The 24,950-nt window shown below is 37.5% G+C and overlaps 1 protein-coding gene across 3 annotated transcripts in view; it reads left to right on the top strand.

Moving 5' to 3' along the window:
- The window catches only part of LOC145672879 (uncharacterized), a 210,181-nt gene that overhangs the window by 170,150 nt on the left and 15,081 nt on the right, over positions 1-24,950 (top strand). For all 3 annotated transcript variants that reach the window (XM_081742065.1, XM_081742067.1, XM_081742064.1), the window contains exons 27-31: positions 766-910; positions 8,882-10,478; positions 11,961-12,190; positions 20,741-20,904; positions 23,650-23,893. In XM_081742065.1, the coding sequence (XP_081598191.1) occupies positions 766-910; positions 8,882-10,478; positions 11,961-12,190; positions 20,741-20,904; positions 23,650-23,893 (2,380 nt within the window). The remainder of the gene's footprint in view (positions 1-765; positions 911-8,881; positions 10,479-11,960; positions 12,191-20,740; positions 20,905-23,649; positions 23,894-24,950) is intronic.

The following is a 24,950-nucleotide window of genomic DNA, read 5'->3' as shown; positions in this document are numbered from 1 at the left end:
AGTACCTAAACTGATGAACACAAAATGTTTTTCGTCTATTAAAAGCTCACGGAGAACGTAGTTTGGTTCTATCTCTACCTAGAGATAGTTTAATGTTTAGTTTGTACATAGGTGGGTACCCTGAAGAGATTAACCCTCAGCCTCAGTCATCCTCAGTCAATGCGTTAGGTTGAAGGGTAGTGATAGTGAGAGCGAGTGAAATGAAATGAAATCTTTGAGTTTTACGTCCCACGATTATGCCAGCTAGGTTAAAGGAACGGTGGTGGTGAGAAATGAATGAAATGGTGGAATGAAGTAAGTGGATGTAAACGGGAGAACCCCGAGAAAACCCAAGCACACGGTGTTTGTCCACCACAAAGCTCACTTGGCGCGATCTGAGATCGAAGTCGTGCATCAGAGCCGCCGCGACCCATGTGAGGGCGAGTGAGTTTAGAGGGGCGAGGGGTGGAGAGGGAGTAAGGTTAACGGGGCCGGAAGTTCAGGAGTACAGACGGACCGTAGGATAAGGCCGAGTGAAATTGAGGATGGTTAGGGTCGTGAGATTGAAGAGATGTGACGGTGAGGGAGATTGAGGGTGCGTGAAGGTGTGAGCGAGTGAAGTTGAGGGTCCGTGAGGGCGGGTGAGGAGGAATCCTTTTTGACTTAAGGTTGGGTTAGGTTAGGTTTGAAGAAAGTACCTTCCTATATTTTTGTAGTACTTTTGTCATCACTTCTTAGTTCAAGAAAATCCATGTCATGATAATGTATATGATTGTATATTTTCAGTTCAAGGACAGAAGATGCAGTTACTCAGACGACTGACCTTCCTGGAGATGCAGCTGGGTCCAGCACTAAACGCACGGCGTCGGAGGCGTTTGAAGAAGCCGAAGGATCAGAGAAGAAGAAACCTTGTTCCACATCATCAAGCAGGGTTTGTACAACTTTCTTCGTTTTACATTTCCCTTATCTTCATTTTCTATATGTAGGAGTATGAAAATGGAATATAGATTCCGTTAACTTCAATATAAATAGTCTTTACTTGTAATGAAATAGATCAATTGTATTTTAATCATACGGTTTGTGTGCGCTCTGACTTCTAAATGTTGCTAAATTGCATTAATATGCAAAGGTTCCTGCCTTCCTGTGGAACCTTACTGACGGCTGGAGTAAACAACCACTTTTCAGAACTGTAAGGAACTCTTCATGAAAAAGTACGGTGCGCAATTTATAAGTTTATAATTTAGTTCTGTATCTAAACTAACTAACTCTATGGCCTATGGAACGCGGAGGTTCAATCCCGCGTTCACAAAAGCTCTCTGTTGACTTCTGTCCTTGGCCAACTTTATCCAGTTTCTACTTCGTATACTTTCTATCTATCCTATTTCCGCGAAATCCATCTTAATATTATCCTCCCATCTGCGCCTAGGTCTTCCTAATCGACGTTTTCCGATTGGATTTCCAGTTAAAACTTTGAAAGTGTTCTTACTTGCTTCCAGTGTGGCTACATGACCTACCCACCCAGTGTGTGAATTAGATAATCTATATTGGGGGGATAAAATTAGGCCAACAGGAAGTAAAGTCTGAAGGTGCAAATTTCAAAATGAGACAATAATGCCTTACACCTCCCTCCACACATATATAAATATGACATCTGTAATGAATAGGAGATTTATTAATTTAATAAATCTAGCGACAATAACTCTGTACGTATATATTGTCTGACATGCACACACCCCACCTAACCTTTCTGAGTGTGTTTAAATGTTGTACTCACTCTCGTGCTCGTAGCTCTCTAAGGTTTATTTACTTAATAATTCGGCCCGAACGATAGCCATGATCACAAGCATAGGTTAATTTTTCCACTCATGAAATCTTCCACTTCGCGTTATTACACACAGCTTGCAAAGAAAATCTACTTCAGTATTATGAAAACCATTAAAATTATCAGTTAAACTGGAGATACTTTTATTATTATTATTGTTGTTATTATTATTTAAAAAATTAGAGGTATCAGCCTATCATACGAGAAATGGATTGTTGCTGGTTCCGATTTCTGGTATCAAGGTCAAATCGAAGACCAAATATTTAAAAACTCTTAATTCAAATTTCGAGCTTGTGCTTCTACTCCACTTTTTTTTTGTTTGTTTGTTTTTTTCAAATATCGATTCCGTGATGCAGCTCATTAAGTGAACACGTATAATTACTTTACTGTTAGGTTACAGATGAGTTGATTCACTGAGCTACGTTATTCAAATAAAGTAAAACATTACATTGAAGTTTTTCAGACAACATTGTTAGGGTGGACAGCAAACTGTACAGCAAAAAGAAAGGTGGAAAAATGAAGGGTTAACTTTAAAAAGCCCGCTCCAGTTGAAGTGCTTATACAGACACGGAGAACCACTCGTATTAATAAATGCTGAAACAAATCTTCAATTATGCGCTTATTAGCTTCACTAACATGTCTGCTCATTAGAGGCGCATCCCCAGCGTGTATGTTAACATATACTTACGAGAGAATGCCTATATCTCAGATTTTGAGTAAAGTTTCAAAAGTTCATTTCCGAAAACTGTAAAAGGCAGTGATAGCTGTGCTAATTCCCACATATTAAATGCAACTTTTGAGTTGCATACAAACAAACTACTAGGGAATGAGGACCATGTGCCAACAAAGAATACACTGGAAAATGAAATATAACAAAAATTAAAATAAGGTGATAAACTAACTTACTAACTCTATGGCCTATGGAACCCGGAGGTTCAACGCCGCCTTCACAAAAGCTCTCCACTGATTTCTATTCTTAGCCAATTGTATCCAGTTTCTACTTTGTATTCCTATCTCTGGGAGATCCATCTTAATATTGTCCTCCCATCTGCCGCTAGGTCTTCCTAATGGTCGTTTTCCGATTGGTCTTCCAGTCAAGTCTTTGAAAGCGTTTCTATTTTCTTCCATTCTAGCTACATGACCCGCCCACCTAAGCCTCCTAGACTTGACGACCCTAACAATGTTGGGTAGACCATATAAATTATGTAGTTCCTCGTTATGAAGTTTCCGCTATTCCCCATTCCCGTTCCTCTTAGGTCCGAATATTCGTCTCAGGATCTTGTTCTCAAATACTTCCAGTCTATGTTCTTCCCTCAGAGTAAGCGACCATGTTTCGCAACCATACAGAACAACAGGCATGATTATCGTTTTGTATATTTTAAGCTTCAGATTCCTCGATAGAATTCGCGACGACAAGAGATTTTGAACTGAATAATAACACGAATTCCCTGCTTTTAGTCGACATTTAATTTCTTCGTGAATATGATGTTTTTCATGATTATCATGAAAATAAGATGATAATCAATACAAATGTTGAGGATGAATATGACATGTCCGAACTTCGTCAAGTATGGTAGAAGAAGCTATTTGTTTACTTCTTCTTGGCCAACCGCTAAGAACATTTATAAATCTATATGTGACTTTGTTATACGCAATTAGTACATTCAAATTCGCGAACGATGACGAACTGAAGGGTACGAAGGTATGGTTGCAAGTAACAACCGTAGTCATAATAATATAGTTCAACTAAACAACGTTGAAAATAGTGGTTAATTAGGTGGTAAGTAGAAATGACCAAAACTGAATAGTTTACACCGCTCATTTCAAAATACAGCTAGAAGATTAAACTTATAAGAAATAACAAAAATCAGTGAAATTTGACGTTATACTAAGCATAGTTGAGGGGGGGGGGGGGAAGCGAGCATCCCCGGTTGAGGATACTTGAGCTGACGTTTTTTTTTTTGGGGGGGGATAAAATGTGATTCAGGGAGAAATCCCCTTCATTCCCCTCGGTAATTCGCACCATTTACCCACCTGAGCATCTTAGACTTGATGACCCTAACAACATCTGGTAAACCGTAAAAATTATGCAGTTCCTCGTTATGAAATTTTCCACCGTTCCTCCTGGCTCCGAATATTCGTCTCAGGATTTTGTTCTCAAATAATTTTAGCCTGCGTTCTTCCCTCAGAGTTAGCGAGGATGTTTTACAACCATAATTATCGTTTTATATATTTTAAGCGTTAAATTTCTCGACAGAATTCGCGACGACAAAAGATTCTAAAATGAGTAATAACACGAATTCCCTGCTTTCAGTCGACATTAAACTTCTTCGTGGGCATGATTGTGGTCTGTTAATATTGGTCCTAGATATTTGAAAGTATTCATTTTATCGAAAATACAGGGTGAGTCAAAAGTCCTTGGACACCTGCATAAGTTAGAAAATCGATGTGAAAAGTAAAAAGTGATGATGGGAACAGAGGTTTGATGAAGGGCCGCAACTTTTGGAGTGTATGTCATTCATGGCCGCTATCTTGAAATCCGCCATTTTGGATTCAAGCCAATTTTTTTAAATGATAAGGGGGGTGTATGACACATCAAATAACACTAGCTTGAGCTCAGGAATTTAGTGGTGTAATTTGTTTTTTTTTTTTTTTTTTTCTAGTGCAGTTTAGACGTTATTAATGTTCAAAGGTGGGAAATTACCTTGATGCTGAATGCTACAACACATGTTCTACTTGTTGTCCATCCCGTGCAATGCACAACTGTAGTCGCCGCAACCACTCTGACTGCACACGGAGGAGAATGTCTCCTGAAATTTGGTCACAGGCTTGTTGGATGCGTTCCTCCAGGTGTTTCAAATCACGGATTGTCTCAGCATACACTATCTGCTTAAGATGTCCCCATAGATAAAAATCAAGGAGCGTTAAGTCAGGGGATCTGGCGGCCACTCCAGGGGACCACGACGACCAATCCACTTCCCTGGCAGTTGTTCATCCAACCATTCACGGACACCAAGTCTATAGTGTGGAGGGGCTCCATCGTGTTGAAAAGAAGATGGGAAAATGCCATTAGCGTTCAGTGTGGCAGGGAACACAAGGTCCTGCAGCAGCATCAGATACTGTGGTGCAGTTAAGGTGTTGTAAATGAAAAATGGCCCAATGATAAGGTGTCCCATATGCCACACCACACCATCACCTTCGCTGGACTATGTTCTCGACTCGGGTCAACCCAGTTCGGATTTGCGTCACACCAGTACTGACAATTATGTCGATTAACCTCCCCGTTCAAAGTGAAATACTCCTCGTCGCTGAATAGTATGCCCTTGGCAAACGCAGGATCCAGTTCGTGTTCAGTAGCCCACATGCAGAACTCCAACCGGCGATCAGGGTCATCCTCTTTCAGTTTATGTTGCATGTGCAGCTTGTAAGGATGCCACTGAGTGGCGTGCAATATCCGGACAACGAAGGATTGGCTTATTGCACATGCTAGGGACACACGACGGGTACTTCGTTTAGGACTTTTCACAAACGATGCAACAACCACCGTTGCAGTTTCCTCATTGGTGGCAGTCTTTGGTCACCCACTACGTGCCCTATCTGGAACAGAGCCCGTCTCCCGGAATTTGTTGATCACGTGAGCCACCGTGCTGTGCGATACCGGTTCTTTGTCTGGGTGCCGTCTGTTGTAGTCAGCTGCTATTGTTCGGTAGCTGCGTTCCCCTGATATAAGGATAATTTCGATCTTCTGTTTACGTGTCAGACCCATTTTAGATCACCTGAAAGAAAGACAGAACTGGGTCAGTATCAAGGTAATTTCCCACCTTTGAACATTAATAACGTCTAAACTGTACAAGATAGAAAAAAACAAATTACACCACTAAATTCCTGAGCTCAAGCTAGTGTTATTTGATGTGTCATACATCCCCTTCCCATTTAAAAAAAAAGACTTGAATCCAAAATGGCGGATTTCAAGATGGCGGCCATGAATGACATACACTCCAAAAGTTGCGGCCCCTCATCAAAGCTCTTCCCATCATCGCTTTTTACTTTTCCTGTCGATTTTCAAACATACGTAGGTGTCCAAGGACTTTTGACTCACCCTGTATTATTTGATATTTTGACGCATCCATAATTTGCAGTATTAGCTGAAAAATGAGTTACAGTTATCAAGAAAATAATACCAATTTTTACTCACAGGAACAAATTCAAAACAATAATTGATCTATGAACTGTGCGTCGTACTTTTCTATGAAGTCAAATATGTTACAGTTTTGAAAAACGAGTTTTTTATTTTATTTGTCAGTAAGGTTCCACAGGAAGGCAGGAATCTTCGCAAATGGATCTAATTTAGCAATGTTTAAGAGCCATTAAAAAAAAAGTCAGTACACACAGATACTGTTTGATACTGAATTCATTCTTCGTGGTGGGGCCGCGGTGGCTCAGTAATAGAGCGTTCACCTCTGGTGCTTGGAGTCCCGGGGTTGATCCCAGCCCCCACCAAGTGAACTTTGTGGTGGACAAACACCGTGTGCGTGGGTTTTCTGGGGGTTCTCCCGTTTCCTCCCACTTTCTTCATTTCACCATTTCATTCATTACTCATCATCACCGTCTCCTTTAGCCTAACCGGCATAACCGTTGGACGTAAAACTCAAAGATTTCATTTCATTTTTTCATTCTTCGTGGTACAGGGTAAGACTTCATAGTTGAGTTATTTATTCTGTATCCTATAGCATTCATCAGTAAATATACATATATGATGCAGCAGCAAAAGTTGGAAGGGTAGAGTATGTAATATTAAGTTAATCTGATCCTATTGTGTTTTTAATTAGTAAATATAAGATCGCGTATTATGCGAATAAAAAATACATTAATGTGTCATGAATGTACAAAGGGCAATAAGCTGTTTCGTGATTTACTGGTTTTCTTTCTACCATTGATGTTGGGAGATATGAATATGATTTCCGAAAGGATGGTTCGGTTCTTTCTTTAGATATTAGGTTCACGTGTTAAAAAGAGACATTGAACTCCAAAGAATGTCGAGAACCACGATGGTTCAGTGGTAGAGCGTTTACTTTCGGTGCTTGGGGTCCCGGGTTTGATCCCAGCCTCTACCAAGTGAGCTTTCTGGTGGACAAACACCGTGTTGGTGGGTTTTCTCGGGGTTCTCCCGTTTCCTCCCACTTTTCATTCCACCATTTCACTCATCTCTCATTATCACCGTCTTCTTTAGCCTAACCGGCATAACCGTTGGACGTAAAACTTAAGATTTAATTTCATTTTTTTCAGTTTTCACAAAAATGAGTGTTCATTGGATGATGTATTCTGCCTGAATTCTCTCTTGACTATGTGGATAGCGAACACGCTTTTGGTGTGATAGAGCCAGATTGGGTTCCTAACGGGAGCTCATGTGGTTCGGATGATAAGTTACGTTAAGCTGTAGATCCACATTTCATATAGCCTCGCTACTGAACGGGACGCTAAACTCAAATTCAATGAAGTCCAATTAGGGTTGAAAAATCATGATCTTTTAAAAAACATTTTTTGTTAATTTTTTTATTTAAATTAAATCTTTCTCCTCGTATAATACAAGTAGCAAACTCAAAAAAGAAAAAAAATAGGAATTAGTATTAAATGTTAATTATTATGCCAGTTAAATAAAAGGAATTTGGGTTGAATTTTGAATTAATCCCCAATCGTTATTCCATTCATTCCTATTTCATTCCGAAACAATGTTTCTTAAGCTTTAAGGAGAAAGTACATCAACCTTTATCTATGTGACACTCTTTTCACAAAAGGTGCTAATATTTGGCAGGGGCATATTTTTAAAAATCGGAACTAGCTTGCGGCACGAAATCATATAAAATACATAAATTTCTCCTAAAGTTATAATATTTAAAAAAAAATATATAAGTTTCGGAGAGAGGGGGTCGAACCCCTCTAAAATACGCCCCTATTATCTGGGAACAAACAAACAGACGCACTTCGTCTTAAATGTCTATGTGATTACCCCAGTGGAATAGTTAACGATTTAAAAACCCTATGTTACGAAGAGAAAAAAGCAAGATTCCCCTTTTACCCGTTCAAAACGCGATTTACCCTAATCATCCTCTGCATACTGTGCTGTACATACATTTGAGTCTTATTGTATTATGATTATTATCTTCCATAATCGAAATAACAGAACAGAAACGGGATTTTACTTATTTTCACTTTAAATTAATTTATTTCGAAATTTGATTTAAATCAATCCACTGTGTCCAATATATCCTTCCGAAAAGTGCTAATAGCTACAGTCAGTTTAGAGATCATGTTGATATTATGACCAATCTTAGTGAAGAGGTATCTTTGTTTTCCGTTCAGAAGCAGATAAAGTCTGTGCTGGCCTTTAAATTCTCAATTTTTGGACAGTGACCTGTATATATTCGTATCATAGAATTAATTTCAACAATTTGCAATTATGACTTCTGCCAGGGATCTGGCTCACTTTTCTTCGGACCAACTTATACAATATATCGGGAACATCCTGGAGTTGATTAATTCAGTTGGGGCTTAGTGTCTCTTTCAACAACCAAGTTATATGAGACGTGGTCCTACAGCTTAACTGGGATCCGAACCACATGAGCTCTCGCCGGCAATTTATGTCTTGGAGTTGTATTATTCAGTTCTTACATACAATATTTTTAAGTTAATTCTCAATCTATTCTTTCACTTTAGCTGGCCACTTTCCAGTTTTCTGTGTCCTCCTCTACATTTATGATGAGCACGACTTTCTGAACACTACAGGCAGTCATATTTACTTAATAAAAACAAATATTAATGACTTGTGAAAGTGAATTATGAAGCAATGATTATTCAATTCTTGTATAGGTGTATTCCTTCCACTTACCTTTGGCTCCAGTTCTATTCCTTAACCCATTAGAGTTAGTTTTAAATGCATTGTTGTAAGCATAAAAATCATTTAAATTACAGTATATAAAAGAGGTTTTCGAGTTTAAGAACCGCTGCTTTAGGAGTGTAATTCCTACTTCATAGTGACAAATACAATTATTTTAATCTTTGCTTATGTTTTGTATTTTTAAGGAGCCAACGCAGGATACCATTTTGCAAGAGGTAGTTGACCTTATGACCTCGATTGTTGACCAAGTGGTGGATGAAATCTCAAAGTTGACTAATGCAGAAAAGGAGCAGAAACCTGAAGAAGCTCCAGTTGCTGACGCCAAGAACGATGCAAAAAGTCCAGAGGTGCCCCCTGGGGAGAAAGAGATTTCAAAGAAGAATGATAAAGAGGAGGAGAAAATGGCAGTTGATTCAAAGAAGAATGATGAAGAGGAGGGGAAAATGGCAGATTCAAAGAAGAATGATAAAGAGGAGGAGAAAATGGCAGTTGATTCAAAGAAGAATGATAAAGAGGAGAAAATGACAGTTGATTCAAAGAAGAATGATAAAGAGGACAAAATGGAAGTTGATTCAAAGAAGAATGATAAAGAGGACAAAATAGAAGTTGATTCAAAGAAGAATGATAAAGTGGAAGAGAAAATGGAAATTGATTCGAAGAAGAATGATAAAGAGGACAAAATGGAAGTTGATTCAAAGAAAAATGATAAAGAGGAAGACAAAATGGAAGCTGATTCACAGAAGAATGATAAAGAGGAAGACAAAATGGAAGTTGACACAAACATCAGTGAAAAGCAGAAGAAGAGTGTTGATATTTCATCGATCAAGTCGCCTGATGAGAAGGAATTAAATAAAACTAGCGACGAAAAACAATGTGAAAAGCAGTCCGCTGAAGTTGAGTGTGATAAGAAAGATGAGCAAACGTCAGAATCTGAGCAAGCAAAACTCCCGTCAAATGTTGTTCCTGCTGACGAGCCTTCAGTACTGGTGGTAGATATTATCTCCCCTGACAATGTAGTTCCCATCGTAATTGATTCAGATACAGAGGGAAAGGTACCACAACCAGGAATGGAGATTGAAATTTCTGCAGCAGATTCTAACGAGAAAGAAAAGACTGACAAATCAGAAACGGATAACACAATGAGAGAAGGTCTCACAACTGATCTTATGTTAGGACAGGAAATTGAGATTAATACAACAGTAGAAATTAATACGACAGTTGAAATCAACACGTCGGTTGAGGAAATACCCGAGAGCAGTGAAATGGTGACTGAAAAAAGCTCAGCCATTCAAGAAGAGAATAAGGAAAAGACAGAAGATCCTTCAAATGCCGAATCTGTCACTCTACCGTCTGCTTCTGCTCAAAGGAGAAGTTCCCAAGAAAGCACAACATCCGTAACCACCACCACATCTATCACCAGTACCTCTGAAACAACCGGTGGCAGTTCATCAAGTAGTGGAAGTGATTCTTCTAGTGATTCATCAAGTGATTCCGATTCCAGTGATGAATCAGACGAGGAGGAGAAGTCGAAAGAAACTGTAGTCGAAGTACCGGTCGGTGAAGCCGCAAAGAACGAAGAAAAAGCTGAGCCGGAAGTGAAAAGCGCTGCTACTAACAAGGATGGAGAAAATGTTAAAGATAAGGCTGAGGAGAAACCAGAAACCAAAGCAGACGATAAAAAGTCATCCGAAGAAAAAGAAGCGAAACAAGAAACCAAAGAAGCGAAAAAGGAACAATCCAAAGCGGAAGAATCGAAAACAGAAAAGCCTAAGGAAACACCAGGTGAGGAAGAATTTTTATTTAATAGTGTTTCACTTATACGTTTTCAAAGACCCTACCGAAAGAAATGCAAAATGAAAATGAAATGAAATGAAATGAAATGAAATTTTTGAGTTTTATGTCCCACGGTTATGCCGGTTAGGCTAAAGGAGACGGCGATGATGAGCAATGAATGAAATGGTGGAATGAAGAAAGTGGGGGGAAACGGGAGAACCCCGAGAAAACCCACGCACACGGTGTTTAAAATGCAAAATGAGCTTGTATCGAATTCTTATTAGCTGATAGAGGCTGTTCTAAGTCCATGCGTTGATAAAATACTTTTCCTCTATGCAAAGATATTCAACATAGTCTTTCTATTACAACCGATCATTACTTATTTTACGCACCAAATTCTCTGTAGGTGCGAATTCAACAAGACAATAGGAAAAGAAAAAAGTTTAAATCGATTGTTTCCTGTTTTTATTAATATAATGATAATACAACCATTAGTGGTGTTCTGAACGTGCACACTGGATTGTCCACAAACAGCTAGGTTACGGTACAAGGCACGTGGTCTGAGTAGGACACCGTGGCTGTTCTGGGAGCAGACTGAGTAGTGTAGTGATTAACGCATCGGCAAGGTACACCGAAGATCCCGGATTCGTGTCCAGTCCAATCATGCACTTTTTCACGCTGTGTATTATTGAATTCGCACCTGTACTGGATTTAGTGTGTAAAATTAAGTTTAAACGGTTGATTCTCCTTTCAATAATGTAATGATAATACAACCCTTAGCATTGTTCTGAACATGAATACTGTATTGTCCAAGCACAAAAGCTAGGTTGTAGAAGCCACGTGGTCGAAGAACACCAAAGAGTGGGAGAGCTTATAACTAATCTGGGAGCGGACTTGGTAGCGTAGTGGTTAAAGCATCGCCAAGGTACGCCAAACATCTCGGGTTCGACTCCCGCTCCAGTCATGTACTCTCTTTGCTCATTGTATATTATACTCTTTACGTGTTAGGTAGTCACTCCAGCCTTATGTACACTTTTATCTTTTTTACTTCTTTGATATGTTCTTGAAAACTTTGTCCTATACATAAAATTTCCTTTAATGATCCGAACTCGCACTCGTGCTGTATTAAAATCTATACTACTTATCTAAAGTACTGCCAGAGAAAATTAAAAGTTATTATGTCAGTTTATGGAGTCTTATGAGTTTCCTCTTTCCATTATACACTTTATACTTTCCACTTTTTAAATCTTTGTACTTTTGGATGCTGTCAACAAAAGTGTCCTTGTGCCTTGATTGCGTTTTCCATGTTAAAACCACTAATAAGGTTTAATTTTTATGTTTTCGAGAATTGCTGCTTTCCTAACCAAAAAATAAATAAATAAATAAAAAAATAAAACTGTAACATTTATTATATTGTTGTTTGCATTACTACTTTCAGGATGAAACAAAAACTTATACTTTTTAAAAATGTATATTTTTCTATCTTTGTAGATCACTATAGCCTGATTAAAAGATGTATATCTGCTCTGGAGGAGTGTGTTATAAGATTTCCTCAACATTACAAGAGCTTGTATCGAATCACGCATTACTACTTTCGGTCTCGCTACCATCGAGATACCCAAAAGTGTTGGGTCCTTCTACTGGGACCGTCTTCTGGTTCATCTGTTACGTCGCCTGTTCCTGGTCTGTTCGCTGATAGAAAAGGGAGCAATTTCTTCAATGTAAGTAATACAAATGAATAATGTCATGTTCTGAGTGTTCGATTTCTCTACTGTTAAACTAAGTTAATGTTTGTAGTACCGAGATACGTAGGCTGATCATCACTGTTTATAAGGTGAATACAACAGCAAGGCACAGAAAACAAAACACGTCTGTGTAGTGGGAGAAGTGACGAATAGATCGAGCAAGTTTTGACGTCAAGAATGACCTTAGCAGCCATTCAAACATACGTAGTTTCAGTTTCGCATAAGGTAACATTGAAATAACACGCGAAGAACAGTACAGTGCATTGAAATTCTATTTCATCATTATAACCCTGAGTCCAAGCAGCAGAGTTCTATGTGAAAGTCTCCATCATTCACACCCAAGAAAGCGAGAGTGGTTTCTTCTGCCGACAAAGTTATGGTCATCTCATTTTTCGATATTCGAGGCATGGTGTACTAATATGTCGTCCCACCACATACAACTGTCACGTGAGTGTATTATAAGGGTGTATAAGGCTCTCCAATGCTCCTATATTTCCAATTATTCCTATATATTTGCGTCTCTTCCTATAAACTCCTATATTTCCTACATTTCAACGAAACCTATATTTTTGTGGCATTGCACTGCTACTCCCATTGCTTAAGGAATTACCAATATCGAAACCATTGTTGAAGTACTTGCAGTGTCTACATCCATTATTCAGAAAGGAGATTACATGTTTATCCCTTGCACGGAATTTGGCAAAAGAAATGAAGCATGTATTTGCAGATTGTAAGAACATCGATGTATTCATGGACGAGTGGAAATTATTCTGTGGAGCCATTTATCGAAGATTCTTGGTTTATGGAAAAAACTGTGTGGTGATGTCAGATGTTTGTCCGTGGATTAAGACTGAGTAAGAGCATGTGGAACAATTAAATATTCAATGGAGCTATATCAGGGTGTCTATGGGTCTCGAAAGTCACGAAATTTATCTTTTGGGTCACGATTTTTTTTTAACTGTACAAATGTAAGTACAGATTGGAAAATTTTGTTCTATAAAACGTCAAAAATCACCGTCAAAAATGTCTATGGCCGGTTTTAGACGCTGCCAAATCGCAAGCAAAGAACGTTTTTATCGCATGGATGAAAATTCGGCCTAATTCACGCCCAAATTCGCTCTTGAAAATGTTAGGAAATTTTATGATTTGGTAAAGAAAAGGCCATGAAAAAGTCATGAAATTTCATTTTTGAATTTTAGTAGACACTCTGTATGTGGTATATGTCTAAAGTGGTGAAAATTTGGCTGTCAGTATTTCATGGTAGTGCTGATGTGGAACGTGGTTTCTCAGAGAACAAACTCATTTTAGGAAGTGATCGATCCCATCTTGCACACGAGAGTATAAAGGCTCTGAGGACTGTAAACAACAGCATTAGCACTAATTTCCATGTGATTTTTTTTTTATTTCTACCTATTGGATAATTGAAATGTTCCTTCCAATAGATAGAAATATTGTTATGTGAGTTTCTTTGTTCCTTGTTCTTTCAAAATATTCTAAATGCACAAATATCACTCCAAAATTTTCCAGGAAATAATTGAAATGTTCCTTTTTCACAGCTTCACACAATCTCCTATATATTTTCGTCGTGATTTCCTATATTTTTTTTCATTAGTATTGGAAAGCCTGGTGTATTGACAACCCTCCAAGGTCACATTCATCGGAAACTACCACATTTGAAAGAAGCAGGATGGATACTACACCATGATATCGCCAGACCCCATATTGCCAATGTTGTTATTGACTATATTGCAAAGATCAACGTTCCGTGTGTACCCCATCCTCCATACAGCCCTGATTTAGCCCCTTTTGATTTCTTTCTTTTTTCCAACTTTGAAGAAACACCTCCCGGGATGGCGTTTCGCCTCTTCAGGGGCAATGGTGAAAGCTGTGGAGGCGATTTTGAAGGATCTGTCCAAAAATGGCTTCCAACATGTCTTTGATAACTGGCAAAAACTTTGAGACAAGTGCATTGCATGTAATGGAGACTATTTTAAAAAAGACCATCAACATTTGGAGGATTAGTACAGGTAATTATTGTTGTTACACGTTTATGATTATTCTGAATTGATCAGCCCTCGTATTTCCATAACGCACTGTGGCACACCAGGGAACCCATAAAACAAAATGTTTTGTTAAGAGCAGTTTTAAGAGTTAAAAGAAATAAATAATAGTTTTGCCCATGAAATATTTGTTCTTGATACTGTTAAAAAGTTACATGAAACAGAAATTACAATACTTAGAAAATAAATGTTTACAGTGGGTCTGCACGCCTCTTAAACGAAATGATAAATGAATTAATCACTTTTTTTTTAATTTGTTGCAATTATTATACCTCTTTTACATTTTACTCAGGCTGTTAACATTTTCCTTTTACTTGTGTACTTTTTGCATGACGTCTTTAGCCAGATACAAGCGATGACCTGCATTACCGGAGTGGCCCCGGGTTCGATTCCCAGTGGGGGCACTCGGTCGAAAAAGTGTAAAACCTTTTTCAGGCCATCCACTCTGAATGAGGTTTTCCTGGGTTTTCCTCATTCACACCAAGCAAATACCGGAATGGTACCTAACTTACTAGTCCCAGGCTGCTTCCTCCCATCCCCAATCCTTTCTTCCCTTTCCTCGGATAGTGTGCTCGCCGAGGGACGTCATCTCTCATACGTAACGGACTAAATGGCCATAGATGCCGAAAACTCAGAAATCTAAATCCTAAATATGCGACATGCATTACTAACGAAATGGGAGTAGCTTTTTGAATACACTCCAATTTGTAGACTTGTATAAAGTAAACAGCAAGCCATATAGAAACAAATGCAGTAGACGTTTCTTCTAACAACTAACACTTTTAAAAAAATGACGATTTTTTCTCAAAAGAACACATCTTACAGTACAATTTGCTGTACGTTAGAGAAACCCCCCTTCTTACCTTAAGGATCTTTTTGTGCATTATGATTTGTTACGCGTTAAAAATTTCCGCGATTTCAAACTCAGTGGGTGTATATTGTTCCTTTTATGCTTGTCGCCGGTGCAATTTTGCAAACACAATTTGGGAAACCTGTCGTCTTGTTTTAGAAATCGCGTAAACATGATCTCACTGCATGAGAATCAATTATTCTGTATATACAAGAGCGACTGATGTATCATAACTCCTCTAAACTGTTGGCAAACTAATTAGTTGGGCTCATGAAACAAAGTGGACATTCTTTTTGTACAACACTTCTCGAACTCTCCTTCAGAAACATTATTACTCCCTTAGCTAATAATCTTGTATTTGCGTATTTTAAGAGGCCTCATCGCGACGAAATTAAAATATCGCTAATTTTACAGTAATTATGTGATATCTTCAAATAGATAAAATATAATCGAAATGTGGAAGAAGAGCGCCCTAGACAATATTATTTTACATGAGAAACCGTTATCACAAGTCACCTAGTGGCTTTCCGCTTTCAGCCGTTTAGAAACGCGAAAATAAATGTCGATTTTCCGAGTGGCTCGAAATCGAAAGCAGATAAGTGAGTTCTTATAACGGTATCTCATGTAAAATGATATTGTCTAGCGAGCTCTTGTTCCAGTTTTCAATTATCTTTTATCTATTTGAAGATATCATATAATTACTGTAAAATTAGCGGTATTTTTAGCTATCATATAATTACTGTAAAATTAGCGGTTTCGCCGGGATGAGGCCTCTTAAAGGTATACGGAAATTCTCATGTTAAAATCTTAGAAGTAAGGTTTAAATGTGTTTAAAAAGAAAACTGAATGCTATGAAATTTAAATAAAATGAACACATTATCGTCAAATTTTAACCCACGTGTTAGCATTGGAATGCCGTTCCTAGAGGTATTTCTTCCCTCCAAGCAAAAAGAATGTGTAATTTAGTGGGACTATAGACTATTTGAACAGGACCTTCCATACTTGAGAGGGGGGGGGGGGGAGTTTGCACTCAAATAGAGGATGCCAACGTTCTGGCAGTCAGACGAGAAGACTGTCAAAAACTGATTCTTAAGAGTTTGCGCTTGTAACTGAACGTTAACCTAAGAAATAGACAGATAACGTGTACACATGTTTCTAGGTTAAGTCCAGGTTAGAGTTTACTTTCAGCTTGGTCATGGACGTGTTGATCAACATGTGCAACACTGCTTTTCAGTGGGGTCGCGGTGGCTCAGTGGTAGAGCGTTCACCTCTGGTGCTTGGGGTCCTGGGTTTGATCCCAGCCCCCGCCAAGTAAACTTTGTGGTGGACAAACACCGTGTGCGTGGGTTTCCTCGGGGTTCTCCCGTTTCCTTCCACTTTCTTCATTCCACCATTTCATTCATCATCACCATCTCCTTTAGCCTAACCGGCATAAACGGGGGACGTAAAACTCAAAGATTTCATTTTCATTTTACTGCTTTTCAGTGTAAATACACAAAGTTCATCATCTTTGTTAATGAACTTAATGTGATGCTCGCTCGCATTATATATTCATTAATAAATGCTTCATGACGTGTTCGTGTACAATTACAGCTAATTTTGAAAATAATTATTATTATTTTTTAATAAAAGAAATAAAGGAACAGAAAATGTAACGTGATGGGGACATATAGCTAAGGACGAAACTTTCAGACGATTCCATGTATAGTAAGAAATTTTGAGTATATTTCGTTGCAAAAAGATTAACGTCTAGCTGAAAAATCTGGTGATAATAAATACAAATTTATTGCTTCCTTATACAAATTATCTAGTGGATGTAAAAGTTTTATTTTATTAATGATGTTCCATTTTTACTCCCACCAGCGGACATAACTAAAGAATGCGGGTAGCAACCATATGATGATTCCTTTGTGTTTTCACAAATTTTCTCCTTAATACCTTATAGTTATTCAATTACCTCTTTTTCACTTTCCTAAGGTATAGTAATAGGCGCTACTTAATATCATTTTTAGATACAAATAAGGTGGAATTTGCTAAACAAGAATAGAACCGAAATTGTTAAGTATTATACTCATAATTCTAGAATTTTATTCGATTAACGTATATGAAAACTTATTTTATTCCCGGTGGGAGAACATTGAACGCATTACGGTTATTCGAATTCCATCTTAAATTGAACGTCCATGTTTCGTATAGTCTCCATGCTGAAAACAAACAAATTTGTGTATTTTAAAAATGAATTATATGTATGTCTGCACATCTCCAAAATGAATTGACTTGTTTTGTCTAAAATCGCATGTGACATACATATATACATTTGTTCAAATCAAATGTTATAAAAATACAAATTCAAGGACGAGTAAATAAATGAATAAACTATACAGTAATAATAACTGTAATAAATAATGAGTGATATATACAGGGTGTCTCAAAAGTCTCCTGACATGGGGTAACTGTTATTATCTGAGTTAAAACAAAATGTAAGAGAGGAAACCGTCCCCAAAAATGATGTTTTCAACCTAAAGTGAAGGATTTTTTTAAAATCGGACGAGCCGTTTGGGCTGTGCACTCACCCATTGTTAAATAAAAATGCAACGTTGCCTTTAACCTGAACCCACAACATAAGCGAATGAAGTTACTGTCTTGTACACTAACGTGTTCGATGGCCAGACTCCATTTCAATATGCCCCGACTCACCATACTCTTACAAAATTTGTCCTCCTCCCACCCCTTCCTCCCCTTCCCCAGTTGCTCTATTAATGGCAATATTACATTTTCATTTAATATTGGCGCATAAAGAGTATTGAAAACAACATATTTGGAGACAGTTTTTCCTCTTACATTTTGTTGTAACTCAGATAATAAACAGTTACCCTATGTCAAGCGACTTTTACTCTCTCTCTCTCTCTCTCTCTCTCTCTCTCTCTCTCTCTCGCTATATATATATATATATATATATATATATATATATATATATATATATATCAAAAATAAAGAACGGGTGCAGTGTGCTCTTACAGAGCCTATCATTAATAGATAAGTGTATCCATGTATGTACGCGTAGCTAATAAAATCTGGGCAATTAAGTACCTATTAATAGTAATTATAAAGACAACCAAGAAAGTTCTGTCGCTTTTTGTAGAGGTCTGTGTTCCATTGGCCCTCACACCATGAGTTGAATGCGAATGGAGATAAGGCGAAGGTCAGTTCTTGGTGGGGTATATCCAACATACTACCTGGTTGTGGCAGTTCAGTTACACAGTGAACTTGCGTAAGGACAGAGTGAACATGGGACCTCCACAGAGCGTCATAAGGGCGTGTATGCTGTATGAGTTCAAACGGGTGAAATGCCGCTGCAGCAGGGCGGAAGATATGCCAGGCCTTTGGTGAGGGTATCGTGACTACGCGGACAGTACAGCGATGATTTAATAAGTTTAGTTAACGAACAGTAACGAAACACTCGAAGACGCCGGAAGACCAACACATGTACAAAATGAAGATCTTCAGGCAGCAATTGAGACGAATAGTGGCCAGACATGTGAGGAACTGGTACTGCAATCGAGTGTAAGTGCAGAAACCATTCGACAGTACCTAATCAACTTGGGAAGCACTACAAGTTGGGTCCCACATTATGTGACTTAGTGTCAGAAAGCAACGCGAGCAGACATCTGTGTTCCTTTGCTGTCTCGTCTGAGGAAGGAGCAGTTTCTGGACAGTGTACTGACATGTGATGAAAAGTGGCGTCTGTACGGAGCTCCACGGTTAGCATCCCATGAACCCGTTCGAAAAGAGCCGAAACCAGCACTGCACCAGAAGAAGCTCCTCCTGTGTGTTTGGTGGACTGCTCGTGGCATAGTGCATCGGGAACTGCTACCAGCTGGTTAGAGCATCAATGCAACTGTGTACTGTCAGCAGTTGAGCCGTGTTCTGAGTCGCAAAGGAGTCCTCCTGTTACAGGACAACGTTAAGCACCAATTGGCTTGAATGGCCCGGGACACCATTCTACGCATTGGATGGGAAACACTATTGCATCTACCATACTCCCCGGATATTGCACCGTCCAATTGTCACTTGTTCCATTCCTTGGACAATCACCTTAGAGGACGCCAGTTCAAATCCCTAATAGAGGTGCAAAATTCACTTGATACCTTCTTCGCTTCGCGCCCACGAAGTTCTACCGCGATGGAATCCATGGCCTTTCAGAACGTTGGCAGAAGTTCGTCGATGCTGATGAGGTGTATTTTTGATCTTCCAGGTACGTCTTAGGTGGCATATCGATGTTCGAAGGTGGTGGATGAAAAATGAACAGAACCTTCTTGGTGACCTTTATATATAGTGTGTCCATAAAAATACTATAATACTTTAAAGTGGTATAACGTCGCTTTGGATAATCGTACTTAAACGAAATTAGTCACATTTGAAATAAAAACTCAAATATTTTTGTGCCTGTCAATAATGGACGGGATTAAACACTGATAAAGTAAATTCACTTATGTTTACTTTGTAATTAGTCGATATGGGTTCATTGTTGGATATTTAGCAGGCAGTTGCTCTTTCTGCTGGAGATCACTTGAGAAGCTTTTATGTTTCTGTGCTGTTATGCCGTAATGTGCGAACGTAAATTTATTTCCCTTCGTTATGTTGTGTTGTTATTAAAGAATAAATTTTAAGGAGTTATGGCGACCCTATAAGAACGAAGTTGGTGTGCTGTGGAATATCACAGCACGCAGGGTCTAGTGCAGGTTCAGCGTGCTTTCAGGCTCCTACACACACGTCAATTTTGAAGTGGTACCGTGATTTTGTGGATCGTGGTTGTATATGTCATCGTATCAGTGCTGCCATCCAGTCAATTTCATCAGATATGTTGGAGCGGGTGTGGCGTGAACAAATATCGTCTTGGTGTCTGCATCGTCACTCGTGGGGCCCACATTCAGTGTCTTATGAGGTATAGTAGAACATATTTGAGTTTTTTCTTTCGAATGTGACCAATTTCATTTAAATTCGATTATCCAAAACTACGAAATATCAGTTTCAAGTGTGATAGTATTTTTATAGACACGCTATATATATATATATATATATATATATATATATATATATATATATATATATATATATATCCAGTACAAAAGTAAAGAACGAGTACAGGATGCTTTTGTAGAGCCTGCCATTAATAGATAAGTATATCTGTGTATGTACCCGTAGCCAATAAAATCTGGCCAATTAAAGTGTATATTAATAGTAATTAGTTATTAACTGTTAGTTATTCATTTATAGATAAATCTGAAATGAGTGAACAAAATCAGCAATAAATATATATGTGATTCCCATTCCCTAATTGAGAAGTAAAAATCGAGAAGTAAGGAAGGAAATTCAGGAAGAAACTTAAAGAGCGAAAGAAAAAGAATGTTGCAATAGATTATTCTGCCCTTAGTAAGTCAGCAGGAATGTGCGATGACAGGAACACTGATAGATTTTTAAAAAATCATATTACAGCTCCTTTTTACCATTGTCCATTCAAAAATAATCAGTTTATGCTACAATTAAAATCTTTCCAGAAAAAGACCTGGTAAAAAACGAAAAGATAATTCGTTCTATTTATCTTTCTTGTTGTAGGGTGTATGGAGAATTCCAGTAAGCGAAATAGATAGGCCTGGCAGTTTCGCTTCTCATATGAGTCGCTGTGTTCTGTTGTTAATGGAAGTACTGCGAGACCTACGGGATTTCAAGATGTTACTGGAACTGTGCATTCATCTTCGAAGAACGCCAGACCCGGAAAAGTAAGTTAATCACATTTCTGAGTTTGTGGATCCAAAAGTAATATCGGAAGTGTTAAAGTTTCGTATGAGTATTTTTTGCTTGTTATGTTTTGTTTTATTCTCGGTTTTGGTTTGTGGTGCGGGTATATAATCTTTTGTGTTCATTCAACTTCGGGATATAACTGCTGGCTGTTTAAATTAAGAAGTAGCGAACTGAGGATTAAAATATCAGAAGAAATAATGGCGTTGGAAGTCTGCGTGAACTGACTACGCACCACCCAATATTTTTTTTTTTTTTTTTTTTTTTTTTTTTTTTTTTTTTACTTACTAGAGCCCTTCATGCGATGAAATGGTCAATTAATAAAAATTAACATTATTAACGTGCTGAGAACGGTTGAAAGCAAAAATACAGCATTTAGTCGTATAATTCAGTATTATAATTGTAATAATACACACTAGAAATAAAAATGAAACGCCGTAGAAAATATGATGTTAATTAAATGACGTGCGCTTATCTTGTATCCAAAATAATACAATATTCATTTTCGATTCACGGTAGGTCCTGTTGTTTAACTATAGATAGGTATCCTATAACGTCCATTAGCAGATACTCTGCTAATTGCGTTGTAAATAAAATGTGAATGAGTAACAATGTTTCTTCTTCTTCTTTTTCTTTAGTAGCAGTAGTAGTAGTAGAAGAAGAAGAAGAAGAAAAGACGTCGACTTCCAAACTATGCTATGCATAATTATTGGAAGTCGTATACGACGTCTTTTTTCAGTCCGTCTGTCTGTCGACAGGTATCAGTAAAACAGTAAGAGATAACGAGATGCGGTTTTCTACAATTGATTCAGCGTCCCAAGAATAGATTCCATCTTCTCCGTGAACTCTCAATTCAAATCGGAAGTCTTTCAGATTACTCATTTTCAGTTTCAACGATTATCGCCATAGAACGAAAACGGTAACAAATAGCGACAAGCGTTTTTCTACTATTGATTCAGTCTCTCAAAAGAACATACTATTACAACCCTCAAAACTCTACCGATACCGGAAGTGGTACAAAGTTACTACTACTTCCGATTACAGTATTCATTTCCGTAGAGCAAAAAACGGTTAGGGATATCAAGAAGCGGTTTTTTGCACTCGATTCAACTTCCCAAGAACAGGTTCTGTCTCCTCTCATAACCATTTTTACAAATCCCGAATTGTTCAAATAAACTATTTCCAGGTTCAATCCTTATCGCCATTTAACAAAAACAGTAAGACATAGCGAGTACTCGCTTTTTGATATGGAGTCAACGTCCGAGGAACAGGTTCTATCTTTGATCTTATTCCTCTATTGCAACCAGTAGTCATACATGTACTACTTCAAAGTTTGAGTATTGAATTCCCATAGTTTAAGTTACTATGGGAAACGAAACTCACCTGTTTTATTATTATCATTATTATTATTTAAAATTTCATTCCATTCTTGAGGTATTCAAATCAAACCGGAAGTGGTAGAAATCAACTATTTCCGATTGTAATGTTGATTACTATAGAGCAAAAATGGTAATAAATACTGAGAAACTGTTTTCTGCAGTCGATTAAGCGTTACAAAAATACATTTCTTCTCCATCCTAAAGTCTCTTTTAAAGCCGGAAGTAATGGAAATATACTGCAACTTCCGGTTTCAGTAGTGACCTACTTAGAACAAAAACAGAAGAAATAGCTAAAAGATATTTTTGGAATCGATTTAATGTTCTAAGAATATGTACCATTGTTTTTCTCAACCCTCTGTTTGAACTGTAAAAAACGGTAATAGATAGCGAGAAACAATTTTGCTGCAGTCAGTTAAGAGTTCCGAGAATATATTCCATTTCCACTGTAATCTTTGTACTAAAACAGGAAGTGATAAAAACGTACTATCACTTCCGGTTTTAATATTAATTCAGAGAACATCACGCCATACAAACCAAACACCTTCATTTGGTGGTTACGTGACACTGCTACTTTTTCCTTCAACCTAAATCAATGAGAATGGCTTTTTCGTTTTTAGACCAAACACTTCATGTTTCATCGAAAGCGGATATTTTAAAAATAAAGTTCTCTCGGAACTTTTTTTTTTTTTTAATTTCTCGGAAGTTTCAGTACACACAAATACCCATTTTATCCATTTTTCAAATACCCATTTTATCCAGGACCGATTTTAACCTCCAAGCAATTGGCAGTTAAGCAATGACCTCAAAGAAGACACGTGTCATTGATATCGGACGAGTTTTATGGGAAGAACAGATAGATAGTCTTTTAACTTTGTAGATTCTGTTTGTCTTGTACGTACGAAAGATGGACAAAATCGGTTTTTATAAAAATCGGGAATCGTTTCTAGAAAAACTGACATTTCGGTTTTCTCCAAAATTGTTTTTTTTTTAATCATTTTTTTATATACCATTAGCACTTTTGTACTTTCCGCCCTTTGTAAAATGATATAAGATTATTTAAGTTATTCGTGTTTTATTTTATTATTCTGTTTTCAATGAATTCTATGTTTCATGTGGAAGTATGGTGTAATTTGTTTAATTGTATTTTATATATTGATTCGTTACTTCAATATGCTTTGCAGTACTTTACTTCAAAGTTTGATTTTATTTAATTTAATTTTAAAGGCATTCTAAATATTGATGATTAATTTCAAATACGTTCATATTTCACACATAAACATCATTTCTAAACAAGATATTTTGTTTAAGTTGATAATAAAGAGATACTAATACATTTGTTTCCTGCAGAAAATATCTCCGAGACTCAGAAAGGGAACAATATTCCCGTCAGGCTTTAGCATTAACATTGGAAGCCCTTCGAGCAAAAGTGAAAGATATGTCTGCTAAAAAAGATGCGCCAACCAGCAAGAAACTGTCCTTTTTGTTGGAGGTGTACAAATCATACCAAAGAGTTCAAAAGTATATTCCACAAAAGGAAAGCGCATTCTCAAGTTACCTTGTGGAGTCGTTCAAAATATACAAAGGCAATCAGGTAAGCAAAGCCATGATTAGCTCATCATAAGTTAAATTAGTGGTTCCCAACCTTTTTTTTTTTTTTTTGACTGGTGACACATTTTACTGACTTTACGACACAGTTGTTTGACTTTTTTATTAATCTATACATATAAAAATAAAAGTGACTATGTTTGTGACAACCGATCTCAATCAAATTTTCAACATAGATGAAGTTGGGGCCTGGGATGGTTTTATCATTTCACTTCAACAGTAGAACTTACGGGAGGGGGAAGATATATAAAGTGACCAAAAATATTAGTGTCGAATCTATAGTTTTCGGGGTTGCTGAGATGAACAGTGACACTTCAGATTCCACTTAAATCCAAATTCAGGCCCCATTTGTACTCCTCAAGAGGGCATGGTGACTTCTAAAAATAATTGAAAAATGACCGATATTAGTGTCCGATGACCGATAGTTGATTGGTGACAGTTTTGGTGCCCTTTATGTCCAAAATGAAAGAATTGTCCCCGTACGAAGAACGAGTATTCTGCTAGTAATATTATAAATTATAATAGTGTAAAACTATGAAGTATTGACTTGATTAAGTACTAAGTATTGTTTTTGTTGCTGAAGGCGGTGACTGGTAAAGTCCTCTCAAAATTGATTTTTAACTAGGTATTAAATGCTTCACGATTTTTAAATTGTAGAATAACTTGACACACCAGTTGGAAACCAATGAGTTAAAGGATAAGTTGTAGAAGTAGCTTCTTGTTTTCATTCGTGGGTGTAGCTTTGTCATTGATTTAACACTAGAAGCGCCGTCGGGGTCATTTTGATCTTCTTTCTAATTTCCTTTTACGCAACATACAATGGAACGTCGAAGCTGAAATTTTGTGACTCTTCTAAAATACATTCAAGTATACTGTGGCAAATTTTCACATTTCTATCGTAATTATTAAAATACGTAGATAATCATAGATATACCTAGAACAGCCAATAGGGATCATTTTGACCCTCATAAGAAAAATGAACAATTTTTAAGTGAACGTAAGTTTTCAATTTCCTACGACTCATTGTTGTTTTCTCGACACCA

This window comes from Thermobia domestica, chromosome 16 (assembly GCF_964235325.1).
Source record: "Thermobia domestica chromosome 16, izTheDome1.hap1.1, whole genome shotgun sequence".
In the NCBI taxonomy this organism is placed as follows: Eukaryota; Metazoa; Arthropoda; class Insecta; order Zygentoma; family Lepismatidae; genus Thermobia; species Thermobia domestica.
This window is presented reverse-complemented; position numbering and strand designations above follow the sequence as displayed.